Source organism: Berghia stephanieae, unplaced genomic scaffold (assembly GCF_034508935.2).
Source record: "Berghia stephanieae isolate SIO BIC M18660-M18661 unplaced genomic scaffold, UCSD_Bste_1.3 scaffold968, whole genome shotgun sequence".
NCBI lineage: Eukaryota > Metazoa > Mollusca > Gastropoda > Nudibranchia > Aeolidiidae > Berghia > Berghia stephanieae.
This window is the reverse complement of record NW_027629619.1, coordinates 1-15,314: the sequence shown is the minus strand read 5'-3', so window position 1 is coordinate 15,314 and position 15,314 is coordinate 1. Positions and strand designations below refer to the sequence as shown.

At 35.3% G+C, this 15,314-nt stretch overlaps 1 protein-coding gene across 1 annotated transcript; it reads left to right on the top strand.

Moving 5' to 3' along the window:
* Positions 1-10,524: 10,524 nt before the first annotated feature.
* Positions 10,525-12,023, top strand: LOC144962368 (AP-5 complex subunit sigma-1-like). The gene has a single exon (XM_078895260.1). The coding sequence runs from the start codon at positions 10,572-10,574 to the stop codon at positions 11,151-11,153; it is 582 nt and encodes a 193-aa protein (XP_078751386.1). The 5' UTR covers positions 10,525-10,571; the 3' UTR covers positions 11,154-12,023.
* The last annotated feature ends 3,291 nt before the right edge of the window (positions 12,024-15,314 follow it).

The window sequence follows — 15,314 nt, the reverse complement described above, 5'->3', positions numbered from 1 at the left end:
TTAATAAAAGCATAAGTTTAAAAAATTTTCCCAAAATTTTCAGTTTTTTGGGGTAAAATTTTCATGATGCAGGGCATCATCAGGACACTTTACAACTAAAAAAAAAATTTTCAAAGTTTATTAAATCTTAGGCTTTCCCAAATAAATCAACATTTTGATGCCAAATACAAAAAGTGGGAAAAAAAAAAAAAAAAAAAAAAAAAAAAAGGGAAAGGGGGAAACCCCAAAAAAAAAAACTGTTTTCCCACCCACAAAAATAAACAACGTAATACCTCAATTTTTTTAAAAAATAAAAAAAAAATAATAATAAAAATAATAATAATAATAAAAAAAAAAATAATAAAAATTTAATAAAAAAGGGTTAATAATAATAAAAAAAATAAAAATTTAAAAAATTTTAAATAATAATAATAAAAAAAATTTAATAATTTTAATAATATAATAAAAGATGTTTGATAAAAAAAAGAAAAAAAGAAAAAAGAAGAAAGAAAAAGGGAAGAGAAAGAAGAAGAAGAAAAAAAGGGAAAAAACATAACAACAAAACAGAAGAATATTTTTTAATGACCAAAAAAGCTTAAAAAAAAAGGGGCGACCGATAAGGCATACGGTAGACAGACAATAGGTACTTATGTATATTTTTTGTATCAGGTGAAAAGGCTTATGTAGAAAAATGATTATTGGGAGATTGAAAAGCCCCAAAACGTAATCTAAAACAAAAAAATTTGGGGAAAAGGTAAATTAAAAGGGGGGGGTTGGCGGGGGCAGACAGTATTAAGAAAACAAATAGATACCCCCGTAGGTCGGGGGTTGATTGATGGTGGATAGTAGTGAAAATGATAGATGTGATAGATAGTGGGAAGATAGTGTGATAGATAGATGATAGATAGTGATAGATAGTGGGAATAGATAGTAGATGAAAAATTGATAGATAGATAGTTGATAGATAGTAAAAGATAGTTTGATAGATAGTTTACATCAGTAAGAGAGAAATAGATGGTAGAGGGAAGGGATGTAAGTGCAGGTAATCATAAAACAAAATTGGTAGGCCGATTTTTTTTACAAATAAAAAAGTAATAAGATCGTGGTAAGTTTGAAAACTTTTTTTAAAAATTTTATGATCTGTAATCAATTAATTAGCTAAGTTTTTTTCCCCATGACAGAAACAAGTTTACAGGCACGTTTTCGATTTATGTCATTTAAAAAAAGGCATTAACAATTTCCCTGGAAATGATATGAAAACAAATGAAATCACGTGTCAATAATTATAAAAAATTTAAAAAATAGCCTAATGATAAAAAAAATAAAATTTTAATAATTTAATAAAAATAAAAATAATAATAAAAATAATTAAAAAATAATTTAAAAATAAAATTAAAAAAAATAATAATAATAAAAATAATAATAAAAATAATTAAAAAAAATAATAATAATAATATAATAAAAAAAATAATAAAAATAATAAAATAAAAAAATAATAATTAAAAAAAATAATATCAATAATAAAAATTTTAAAAATAATTTAAAAAATTTAAAAATTTTAAAAAAAATAAGAATAATTTAAAAAGAATAATAAAAAATAATAATAATAATAATAATAAAAATAATAAAAATAATAAAACAATTTAATAATTAAAATAATTTAAAAAAAAATAATAATAATAAAAATAAATAATAAAAATTTTAAAAAAAAAATAATAATAATTTAAAAAAAATAATAAAAATTTTAAAAAAAAAAATTTTTAAAAATAATAATTTAAAAAAATAATAATAATAATAATAATAATAATAATAATAATATAATAATAAAAATAAAAAATAATAATATAATAATAATAATTTTAAAAAATTTAAAAAATCAAAAGTCCTGAGTTCAGGGATTTGTTTTACTTAATCGGAACCCAAGAAAACCCAAATTTTGGAAAAAAACCGACGATTTGTTTTGTAACGGCGCACGTTGGGCCGATAATAAAAGGTCTGTGGTTCGATCCCCGTCGAGTTAGATGTTTTTTTGGGGGGTGGTTTTTTTTTTTTATGGTTTTTTTTCTTGCTTTGTCTGGCCCCTGCAAAAACCCACTTGTTCGTTCGTAACCTGATACTTTTTGGCAAATATTATAAATTTGTCCTTATAAAATTCCCCCCTTTTTCGGGGGAAAAATTTTTTTTCTAGGGGGTTTCCAAGGAAGCTGGAATAACAAGGGGGCCAGCTCAGTGCAACGCCGCAAATTGAGCTAGTGCGAAGTGACTTGCCATGGCCTTCGCTGTTGTTCCTCTAGACAAAAATGTATTTTCTATAAAATTGTATGCGCTTGGTAAGAAACATGAAAATTTTTTTTTTTGGGGTTTAAAAAAGTTTCGTGAGCATTACTCTAAACGGGTGGCAAAAAACAATAACAAAGACCCCCGTGAAAATTTCTTCGAACTATCTATAAGGGAGCAAAAAGGGGGAGGGGTACGGTCATTTCTTCTTTCCCAGAAGGTGATCGAAAAATCGGTAAACCCTTTTTGGGTACGAAGCTGACCCTACCCCCAGCTGAGCCACGCTTTCCCCCCCTTTTTTCAAAATCTTTGTCTTTGAGGATACCCAAAAAAGTATTGTGAAAAATGTTAAGTTTTTTTCCCCTTTTTTAAAATTATTAATAGGATTTTTGATTCTGGGGGGTTTTTGAAGTTTTCTCTAAAAATTTTTTGCATCTGACCTGACAAAAAAAAAAAATTTTTGCTCCCCCTCTTTTTTCTTGGGGGGGGAAAAAAGTAGAAACTAATGTTAGAAAACGCATGTTTTTTTTATAAAATTTTTTGGTTTTGTTTTTTGTTCACGCTGTTTAAAATGATGAGATGTGATGTGATGATGATGATGAGAGTTTTGATGACGTGTGAGATATTATGGGGGGGCGAACGACGGCAAAAGGGGGGGGAAAATAAATTTTTTAAAAACGCTTTTGGGAAAAATTTTGGGGGGGTTTTTGCGCTATATTTATTGGGAAAAAAGCTCAAAAAATATAGTCAATTGGGTGTGATGATGATGTTTATGTGATGATGATGTGATGTGAGATGTGATGATGATGATGTGTGGGGATGATGATGCATTTTACTTTTTTTTTTTTTTAAGGGCCGCTTAGATTCCTTCATCTTTAAAATCATGAGGGCTTTTTCTTTTTTTTCAGATTACCCGGAAAAAAATCACGGGCTAACTCGAATTTTTCAAAGAGGATATATCAAGATTGCGCCCCTCCAAAAAGATGAGGGAAAAAACCCAAAAACTTTTTTTTCTCCCGTGGGAAACATCACCCATTCGATATTCCTCTGACAAAAACAACACCAACCCCCAAAAAAAAATCTTTTCCAATGAAAAAAATTTTGGGGGCCCGGGGACAGGTTTTTGGTTTCCTTTAAACCCCCTGTCGACGAGAAACCCCCTAAAACTGCACCACTTTGTTCCCCCAATTCACAGCGTACGACCCCGGCCCTTTTTAAAAGGGGGGGTTCCTAAGGCCCATTATTCGAGGACCCCCCCAACGCAGGGGGAAAGGGAGGGTTATTTTCTTTTTCCAATTTGCCCCGCCACCCAAAAGGGGGGCTCTGAGTGGACGCCCCCTTTTAAAAACCCAAAAAACCCTCACAATAGCGGGGAATTTTTTTTGCAGAAATGACCCTTTTTTTGAGATACTAACAACCTGGTGGTGATTTCCCCTCCTGATCTCAAAAGCCCACCCCAAAATCCAAGGGGGGTTTCCCCCATGGACAGTTTTACCCCCCGAATCACCAAAGAGCTCAGAAAATTTCATTTTTTTCCAGAACTTCACGATTGGAAAAAATTTTCCGCGGGAAAATTAATCTACCCATTTTGATTTAAATTTTAAAAGCTTCTAGTCATGTTTTAGTGAAGGGGGCAAAAAAGGAAAAATTCAGATTTAGACAAAAAATTGGCCAAAAAAAAACCCAAAGTGCATTGTAAAAAAGGGGAAAAAAAATTCCTCTCATGAACAATGGCTGGAAAAACTAACTTCAAAAGCCGATGCCCCCAAAGGGGGTTTGGGCCCTTTTTTTTGGTTAAAAAAATTTCCCAAATTTCCCCAAAAGTCCCCCTTTTCAACCCAAAGATAAGAACCCAAAAAAATTTTCAAAATGTAAAAATGAAAAAAAAAAAAAAGAGGCACGGGTGTAAGAAAAAGATGTAGAAAAAGTGTTTTTGAAACTTTTTGGGGAAAACAAGAAAGAAAGATAAAAGAAAAAAGCTCACAAAAAAAAACTGTGGATTTATGAAGTTGATGAAGACTGTTTCATATCATTTTTTTTCAATCTTTCCTAACTTTGCGTCGGTCGGGGCCCCCCCAAAAAAAATTTCCCCAAAATCTTTTAAAAAAAGACGAAATGAAATTTTTAAACATCCCTCATGTTTAATAAAGGGGGAAAATTTTTTTTCTCCAATCAATTTAAACCCAAAAAAATACAAAAAATAATCCCCCCGATTAAAAAAAATTTTTTTTTTTTCATCCAGAATAAAGTCAGTTCAAAAAATTATTTTTGGACCTTTTATTCGTTTTTGGTGAAATTTAAAGGGTAGGGGCAAAAAAGGGGGGCACGGTCGCTTCGCGCAAACCCGCCTACCTGAAATTTTAAAAATTTTGTTTTCAGGATAAAAACGTAGTTGTTTAGCAAATTTAACGTGAAAAAAAATTTTTTTCCCCCCGGAAAGAATAAAACTTTAAAATTTCCCTTTAAAAATTTGTAGTTGGCTCGACTTTCAAAAAGTTTAAAAAGTCTGAAACTTGTCGGTAAGTTTTTTAATTTTTGAATTTTTTTTTTTGGTGGCGTCTCTCTTTTTTTAGTTTTTTTTGTGACGGCGGATAAAATAAAAAAAATGGGTTTTCCCTTTTTAAGGGTTTCGTTACCCTAAGGAGTTTAAATTTTTGGGAAAAAAAATAATTTGTGTCCGAAAAACGTTAAAAGATTTTTGGACATCTTGTTTTGATTCTCCCCTTTCCAAACAGCGAAAGTGAATTTTGCTTTTTCTTGGCTTTTTGTTTTTTTAAAAAAAAAAAACCTTTCATTGTTCCCTCCCTTTCCGCCATTTTTGTTTTTCCCCCAAAAATTTTTACCCCCCAAAAAAAAAAATGAATTTCTTTCAAACAGAAAAAAACAAGCCCCTTTTATTTTTATATTGAACACTAAAAATTTGCGAGTTTTTGCCAAAAGGGGCCATTTAAATCGATCGATATTTGAAGGACGCGTTTTTGGCCCAAAAATTTTTAAAAACGTTCTTTCCAGAGGACGGGCGTTTACTGATTAAGGAACACATCAATAACTTCCTCTTCGAAAATAGATTGTGAAAAATAAAAACCCAAAATTTTAAAATTATTTTGGTTTTTCTTGTTTATCTTAAACTGTCATTTTTGTGTGGCTGTGTGTGCGGCGTGTGTGTGTATGTTTTTGTATGTTGTGTGTGTGTGTGTGTGTGTGTGTTAGTGTGTATCATTGAAAATATAAATTGCGTGAGCATTAATGTTTTGAGTAAGAGGCGTTTAGTGAAATTTTGGGTTTTTTTTTTCCACCATATAAACTATTATGTATTGATCTATGTGTAAAAGGGTTTTAAACCCCGGGAAAAAGTGCGTAGAATGATCTTGTTGTTGTCCTTACCCAATTTATGATTGTTTTTTAAAAAAAAAATTGATTTTATTTTTAGTATTGTGTTTTCTCTTTGATGTTGAGAATGTCCAAATCTCTTTTAGATTTCATCGCACTTACATACCCTCAGATTATGGGGTGGTTTTGGGGTTTTTTTTGTTTGTTGTAAATTTTTTTCTTTTTTTAAATTTTTTTTTGTTTGGTTGTTTTTTGTTTAGTTTTTTGTTTTTTTTTTTTTTTTGTTTTTTTTTTTTTGTTTGTTTTTTTTGGTTGTATTTTTTTTTTTTTTTTTTGGCATGTTTTGAGGCTGTATTTTTTAAAACTTGAGTATTTTATTTCGCAATATTAATAAAAGTGCTCAAAACGTTTTTTCAAGATTCCCTAGCCAACAGCAACGTTATTTCTTGCTTTGTTTGAATGGAATGTGGTCGTGTTTTTTTTCACTATTTCATGATACAAAACACAAAGCAAAATATAATTTTCACAAAGTTCGAAATCATGTCAACACATAAGAGCATAGGCTTTTATCGCGTGCCTTTTTTTCAGGTCGATAACCCCCTTCCTTATGGCTATTGTTGTAATGGAAAACTAAAAAATGATACAAATATTATTGTCCATTACAACAATGTTAAACCAGGCCTTTAAGTGGGTTCGGATGTCAGATCTATTTTCCCCTCTCTCTCTCTCTCTCTCTCTCTCTTCTCTCTCTCTCTCTCTCTCTCTCTCTCTCTCTCTCTCTCTCTCTCTCTCTGTCTGTCTGTCTGTCTGTCTGTCTGTCTGTATGTATATGCACGTCGGCATTCATCCAACCATGTTTTTTGTTTTGTTTGTTTTGTTTGGTTTTTTTGTTGTTTTGTTTTCATTTTGAATTCTGATCTAGTCAAAGCTACCTTACGATTATGATCTGAAAAAAAAAGAGTGTAGGAACAGTACCAGACAAAGTAAGAAAGAAATTTCCAAGGAAAAACATCCCAAAAAATCAGTCTTCGTCGACTCGGGATTGAACCCCTGAGCTTTTCAAATTGAACTTGTATATAGCGCAATATCCACTAGACGTGCTCGAAGCGCTATACAATGGATCCCTGGGCAACAGCAACACTTAAAATTTAGGACGGGATATCACGCCTGTTAGGCAAAATTACAATTTTTTGGACAGAGACAACGCTGTTAACGGCCATGTATTCATTTTACATCTTATTACCGTGAGATAATGAGAATAGGAAATTTTTCCAATGATTCAACTATGCGGCGAGCGAGGCTCAAACTCAGGTCCTTCCCGATCCGAAACTCTGACTTCATGATTAGCACAGTTTCTATACACACTGTTTTAGGTCTAACTTACAACAAATTTCTCAATGCCTTATGATTGCTAAATATTACTTACAGTTCTGTGGAACTAGAACTCTTACAAGTAAATCAGCAAACAAACACACACACCCATACACTCACACAAACACACACACACACACACACACACACACACACACACACAGACAGAGAGAGAGAGAGAGAGAGAGAGAGAAGAGAGAGAGAGAGAGAGAGAGAGAGAGAGAGAGAGAGAGAGAGACAATAAATCGAGATTTACCCAGTAGATTGTACAATCAAATCCTTGCTCTGCCCGTGTTTCAAAAGCATAATATTATGCCATTTCCACAAGTCTTGTTTGCAGTAGGTAGCCCACCACGAAGATTATTCTAGAACTATTATAACCTTGACCTTCCACAAGATCTTGTTAAAGGAAGGACCTGCTTATTTTTTTTTCTCTGCCGTTTTTAAGAAATGTATTTATCTTTTTTTATTGTTGTTTGTTTATTGTTGTTGGGTTTTTTTTTGTTTGATTAATGTTTTTGTTGGTTTTTTTTTTTTTGTTGCATTTTTATTTGTTGCTTTTTGTTTTTTGTTGTTGTTTTTTGTTTTTTTTTTTTTTTTTTTTTTTGTTGTTTTTTTTTTGGTTTTGTTGTTTTGTTTGTTTTTTTGTTGTTTTTTTTGGGGGGGGAGGTTGGGGGTTTTTGTGTTTTTTATTGGTGGGATTTTTTGGGGGTTTTTTGTTTTGTTTATTTTTATTTTATTTTTGTGGGGGGGGGGGTTGTTTGTTTGTTTGTTGTTTTTTGTAGTTGTTTTTTTTTTTTTTTTTGTGGTGGGTTTTTTTTTTTGGGTGTCTTTTTTGGTGGTGTGTGGTTTTTTTTTAGGTGGGGGAGGGTTGATGCTGTTGACTGAAGAAGGGTTTTGAGCCGGAAGGTTTCGTTTTCGGTATTTAATTTTGTATTTTTTGAAGCTGTTATAATAAATATTTATTTTTTTGTTGTTTATTACTTGTTACAATCCACAGCTTTTCTATCAGCTTACTGTCACGAAGGTTATGGAGTTTTTCCCATACCATGCACTGTCAACTGTTGTCTACTTTCCAAACACACTCCACCACCTGTCTATAGATAGTATGCAGATGACGTCACTCAGGCCTTTGTTATTGTTTTTGCATCCGCGTTTGTGAGTTGTTCTCACTAAACTGTATTAACCAGGCTATAAAAGTTCATGGTTACACAGAGTTTGTGTGTTGGTCCGTTATACTTCCGGATGGCAATGTTGTGAACTCCTCGGCCAAGCGCATTCTATCTATATCAAATAGGCCAAAGTAAACACATAATAATATTATAATTGTTATAGATCTGAGGAAGTGTGTATGAAACAGTAGCAAACAAAGCAAAATGGAAAAGAGAAGATTTTTAAAAAAAACATTTTAAAAAGAAATCGGCCTGTCTCCACTGGGGATCAAACCTCAGACCTCCTGATTACGTACCATTCAGACGTGGTGCGTGTAGGACGTAACATGTAGGACGTGACATGACGCCTGTTAGGTGATATTACATATTTTTCGGACAGAAACAACACTGTTAACGGCCAGGTACTCATTTTACACCTGAGTACGGTGAGAAAATGTGAGTAAAGAGTCTTTTCCAAGGATTCAACTATGCGCCGAGCGAGGCTCGAACCCAGGACCTTCCGATCCGAAAGCGAGTGTCATACCACAAGACCACATACCCGTACGAGGGTGTTGGATTTATCCGGATTCCACTGTATACCCCGGAAGGAATTATAGTTCCGTTGGCCAACATGATTTATTTCTGACGTGTGCATGGAAGTCGACTTTGGTAGTTGGTACTTGGTACTCAGTTACTGGTACACCTCAAGAATTTCAAGGGCCATAAATACCTGACATAACTAACGATGAGTGATTCAAAGGGAGGACGAATGATACCAAAAATGATATTATGTCTGTCAAGATGACTAAAAAGTTAAAATATTTTGTGTGTGGGTAGAGAGTGGAAAATGAGTGAATTTATGTGTTTAAGGGAGAGAGAAGGGGGTGGGGGAGAGAACGAGAGGGAGGGAGAGAGAGAGGGGGGGAGAGAGAGAGAGAGAGAGAGAGAGAGAGAGAGACAGAGAGAGAGGAGGGGAGAGAGACATAAGAGAGGGGAATGGGAGAGAGAAAGAGAGTGGAAGAGAAGTGGAGGGAGAGAGAGAAAGAAAGAGGAGGGAGGGAGGGGGAGAATGTGAGAGAGAGAGAGAGGGAGAGAGAGGAGGGGAGAGAGACATAAGAGAGGGAATTGGAGAGAGAAAGAGAGTGAAAGAGAAGAGGGAGAGAGAGAAAGAAAGAGGAGGGAGGGAGGGGGGAGTGTGAGAGGAGAGAGAGAGGAAAGAGAGAGAGAGAGAGGAAGAGAGAGAGAGAGAGAGGAGGGAGAGGAGAGAGACATAAGAGAGGGGAATGGGAGTGAGAGAAAGAGAGAGAAAGAGAAGTGGAGGGGAGAGAGAAAGAAAGAGGAGGGAGGGAGGGGGGAGTGTGAGAGAAGAGAGAGAGGAAGAGAGAGAGAGAGAGAGAGAGAGAGAGAGAGAGAGAGGAAAGAAAGATAGGGAGAGGAGAGAGAGAGAGAGAAAGGAGATATTCAAAGTTTCGTGTTAGAAGTTAATCTGTTCTTTGAAATATTTAGCATTATTCAAACATCAATACTGTCCAAGTCCATCAACGATAGGCCTGTAAATGTTGGAATTTTTAAAAATATAAATATTATAAATCACATGCTAAAACTGCAGGTGATGAACGCCTTTACTAAATTATTGATTGGCGAACGAAAAACTATTGATGTGATTCGTGTAGATTTTATAAAGGCTTTCGACTCTTTTCCTCATGAAATGCTTTTTTCTGAAATGAAATGCTTATGGTAAAGTTGGAAATGTTTTTGAATAGATCAGATTATTTTTATTGAGTCGTATTCAGGGGGTTTTGGTAAGACATGAGGTTTCGAAATTTAGACCAGTCATAAGTAGACGCCTGGGTTATTCAAGCCTTCCTTTGGAATAGACCCTAAAAACAAATTTCCTATGGGATGAATAAAAGGAAATTTATTTTACTCTAATAATGATAATAATGATGATGATGATGATGATGATGATGATGATGATGATGATGATGATGATGTGATGATGATGATGATGATGATGATGATGATTGATGATGATGATGATGATGATGATGATAATAATAATAATAATAATAATAATAATAATAATATTAATAATTAGATAATACCAATAATAATAATAATATAATAATAATATAATAATAATAATAATAATAATATTAATAATAATAATAAATCCAGATAATTTCTCAAATTGGCATTTATCACGAAAAAATGATATCATGAGCATTTCTTATTATCATCGTCGTCATTATTATTGTCATAATCACAATCATCACCATATTATTCACTATCGTGAGGAAAAATGAGAAGGGAAAAAAAGCCTAAAATGTATGTTGCCGAGTGCACGGTCACTTAGAAACAAAGGGAGATCACTCTCGAAATTGTATTACACAGCCATCAGCTGATTGTTGTTACAGAGTATGAATTGTACTTGTTTTGATATTTTTATCATTTTTTAGAACAATGGTTGTTTATTTTGTCGTCGCAAACTTTATCGGCGAAAAGCCATCTGTATTATACTACAAATATTTTGAGCAGTTTTATGCAGAAAATAATTCTCATTCGCCAACAGCAGATATCAGACGCATCCGTCGGGAACGAGTGACAAGAGTTGTTGATAAGCTCCATTCGATCTATCAGTTCCACACAGCCACTAATCCCCCCAGCCATGACTCGGATTTACAAATTCTTAACAACGATGACAATGACCAAGACTTCGACGTTTTTAGTTTCCGGCTGACTAGAGATGATTTGTTTGACTCGGAAATGCGTGTATTTTGGCTTGCGGTGCACGGATTTGGGCTTGCTTTCGTCTGTCATCCTTCTGAAAACAGGATTCAAGCTGAAATAACACTTCGCGTTTTAACTAAACAATTGCACGAAGTCACTAGATTTGTGTTACAGCCCAGCATTATTCTGACAAAGCCTGAAAAGGTTAATATTGTTGTGTCGAAATTTGTTCCGTGTGGTAATTTAATAGTTATGAATCACAGACTAATTCGCCAAATTGAAAGAGAAGCAGAAGTGTTGTTAAAAGCGATATGATTGGATTATAAACTGTTCCTAATACAAGAACACTATAAATGCGTGTTAGCTACTAATACGTCTGTGTGTTGAATGTTCAGATCAGAATTAAAAACAAACAAAGAAATAATCGAAATAAAGATATATTTAGTGACCAGTGAAAACACAATTTAGTTTTCCAAAATCTGTTCATTCAAGGGAGATATTTTTTCTCTCTCGTTAAAACACAAGCTGTCTTATAATACATATGCAGTGTTCTGCCCTGTAACAGAAACTTGTAAAATATGTAAGTGGCTTGAATCATGAATAGTTTATTATTGGCTCAATGTTGCTTATTTTCTATACATGCATTTATCATTAATGTTTGTAACTCAGACTGTGTGTATGTTGATTGTGTTTGATTTTGATTTTGTGTGCATGTGTATGTGTCGCGTGTGTGTGTGTGTGTGTGTGTGTGTGTGTGTGTGTGTGTAAGCGGGTTTAATAGTGTTCTTGTTTGTTTCTAGCAAGTTAACCAAAATGATAATTACCGGGTTTCACTTTCAAAATACTCAGGAACATAGACTTTCATAAAATTTCACATTGATTTAGAATTCTCTCTTTCACCTTGTTGAATACGATTTATTAACAAGAAAATGGCAATAAGTGTTACAGATTCAACATGGTCACCCTCTTGATAGATCGATTGTCGATTACACATTAAGTTTTTACTAGGTTATATACCATTAAAAAATAGAATAAACAGCTTTTCAACTTGCAAAATAGAGTCCAGTCAAGAGAAGTAATTCAGGGAATAAAATGTGTCTTCAATTTTACAGAGTTATCTTACTTAGAGTTAGCAGAATTAATTTCTTGCAAATAAATTCCAAATCTCTGTAACTAGCATCTGTACTTTTCCATCATCACCATCATCATTCATATCTATCATCATTCATCATCTCATCTCATATCTTCATCTCATCATCATATATCATCATAACCATCATCTCATCATCATCATCATCATCATCACATCAACGTTATCACTTTGATCATCATCATCATCATCATCGTCGTCGTCGTTGTTATCATCATCGTCACCATCATCTCATCATGATTATTGTTATTATTACTATTTCATTAATATTATCATTATCTTAATCATGATTATTATCCTTATTATTATCATCATCATTATCATCATCATTTAGCACGTCTTTCTAATGCTCAGTGTGACCGTTAATTTTATTTTGTTTAAAGACGGTTTTTAAAAATAATGTTGATTTAAAAGAAGAAATTAAATAGTGGAACTTCATCTGCATGTCTCCATGTTGATATTTTCATTGTTTTGTTCATTCGAACCCTTTTTCGACCACAAGTCTGGTTGGGGTTTTCTAACCATCCAAAAGTGGGGGGTAGGGGTCACTTTTGCCATGTCTTCCATCCCCCTTATTTGTTTTCCCTTTCCATATTGCTTTCTGTATTGTGCTAGTTGAGATTACTCGGGGGAGGGGGGGGGGGGGGGGGGGTCCTGGTCCTGGCGGGGATCTTTAGCTGAGACAGAGGAAGCAGTCAAATCTATAGTTCCTTTTTTAAGAGATGATATTTTTTTTCCTTGTAATAATCTCTTTTTTCATTTCCCCTACCTCCCCTCTCTCTCTCTCTCTCTCTCTCTCTCTCTCTCTCCTCCTCTCTCTCTCTCTCTCCTCTCTTCTCTCTCTCTCTCTCTCTCTCTCTCTCTTCTCTCTCTCTCTCTCTTTCGCTCTTACTTTCTCTCTCTCTCTCTCCTCTCTCTCTCTCTCTCTCCTCTCTCTCTCTCTCTCTCTCTCTTTTCTCTCTCTCTCTCTATCTCTCTCTCTTTTTTTTTGTGTGTGTGTGTGTGTTGGAGAGAGAGAGAGGGGAGAGAGAGTGAGAGAGAGAGAGAGAGAGAGAGAGAGAGAGAGTGATGCGTGTGTGTGAGTCTAAGAGAGAAAGAGAGAGGGAGAGAGGTGTAGTGTAGGGAATCAACTGTCGGGAAAACAGCATTTAGTCTTTTTATTCAGGATTTCCATTTACATCCTGGTTTCATTCGCGTGAAACGAGCTGTAACTAATACTGAGTGGGACACTATTTCGCCAATCTTTGTACTGGACGTAGGTGGAGGGGAAGTGGGGGGGGGGGGGGGGGGGGGGGGGGGGGGGGGGGGGGTTGCGATGTTACACGCTTTACTCCCAATTCCCTCCTTCTCCGTTGATGTTAATGGGCTTCAACAGTCGTGACGTTACTCTCCTCCAAATGACGCATAGTAACTTAGTAATTGGTTCTAAGCTATCGGAAACAAGGCGGACCGCCCTTATGAAATACTTCTCCGACGAGCATAAAAAGTGTATCCAAGGAGAAAAACATTATAAATCTAATCATGTTTTGACTTTTATACATTCTGATCACATGACATGTGAAAAGTTCTAGCCAGCATGAAGAATAAAATTTACCGATTTTCTTTGTTTAGAACAAAACAGCTCATTGCTGGGCGGACGTGACTAGCTTGAATCCAAATACACTATAAAAGTTCAAACAAAAGTAGCTACCTTCCGACAGATCTAGCAGACTTAGCTACCCAATTACTGCTGGATGGACAAGGGAGGAGGGGGGGGGGGGAGTGGGCTGGTCAGAAAAAACTTCGACTCCAACCAAGATAGAGCCAGGTCCCTTTGCGTGTGAAGCGAGTGCTTTTATCAACTGAGCTGTCGGGACCCCGTGACTTTCTGTCCTTGGTCTCAAATGGGAGTCCGGCTTTAAACTTAAACTTGAGCTTTTATATAGCGCAATATCCACTAAACGTGCTCAAAGCGCTTTACAAGGGGTCCCTGGCCAACAGCAACATATAACATGTAGGACGAGACATGACGCCTGTCAGGCGATATTACAAATTTTTGGGACAGAGACAACGCTGTTAACGGCCAGGTACTCATTTTACACCTGACTACGGTGAGAGAATGTGAGTAAAGAGCCTCAAGGACTCAACTATGCGCCGAGCATGACTCGAACCCAGAACCTTCCGATCCGAAAGCGAGTGTCATACCACTAGACCGCATAGCCGCACTGAGGCTTTGCTTCGGCCCTGGCTGGGGTTGTTTGCTACGACAGCGGAAGTCGAATGTGGGATTTTTTTATTTTTTTTACTTGTAATTGTAAATAACCTATGAACAAACGTGTTTTAAAAACCACCAGAGTTTCTCTTTTATTGGAATTCAGTCTCAGCGGCTTTGTGAGATTTCGATTTGTCTTAGGCTGGGAAAGAACAAGGACATAAAACACGTCGAGGCAGATAAATTAGTTCTATATACAGTTCTCGTTGGATTCTAGCACGCTCTGCAATACGAGAGCGTGCTATAATCCAGCGAGTACTGTATACCAGTTGTTCTTTGTATTATTGCAATAATAGTGGGGGGGGGGGGGGGGGGGGGGGCTCCCATATTTCCATCTATAGATAGTTCGAAGATGACGTCACTCAGGCTTTTGTTATTGTTTTTGCCATCCCCGTTTGTGAGTTGTTCTCACTAAATTGTATTAACCGGACTTTTAACGTTCATGGTTACACAGAGTTTGTGTGTTGGTCCGTTATACTTCCGGATGGCAATGTTGTGAACTCCTTGGCCAAGCGCATTCTGTCTATAGATAGTTCGAAGATGACGTCACTCAGGCCTTTGTTATTGTTTTTGCCATCCGCGTTTGTGAGTTGTTCTCACTAAACTGTATTAACCAGACTATAAAAGTTCATGGTTACTCAGAGTTTGTGTGTTGGTCCGTTATACTTCCGGATGGCAATGTTGTGAACTCCTTGGCCAAGCGCATTCTATCTATAGTGTTCGATATATATACGTGTGCTTTGCTCAAGTCCATCGCTGCAGGGACCTAAGTACATACTTATGTTATTTTCTTGATGTATCTCAGGCACCTAAATCTGACTGTCTAACTACAATATCATAAATGATCCTCTTTCTTGGCGCTTGTAATAGATATAAACCGTGCAGTGTCAAGGGGCACTTGTATCCTTTTGCCTGACTCACACAACTGTAGGAAATAGAAATTATGTTTATATTTATTGCCCGTTGAAATGGTATACATATCCAAACCCAAGCTCCGGGTAACTTTCTCCAATTAACCTTTATATTTTTGACCAATCAAAACACGGGATTTGTGACACATCTTCAAGCCGCTCGG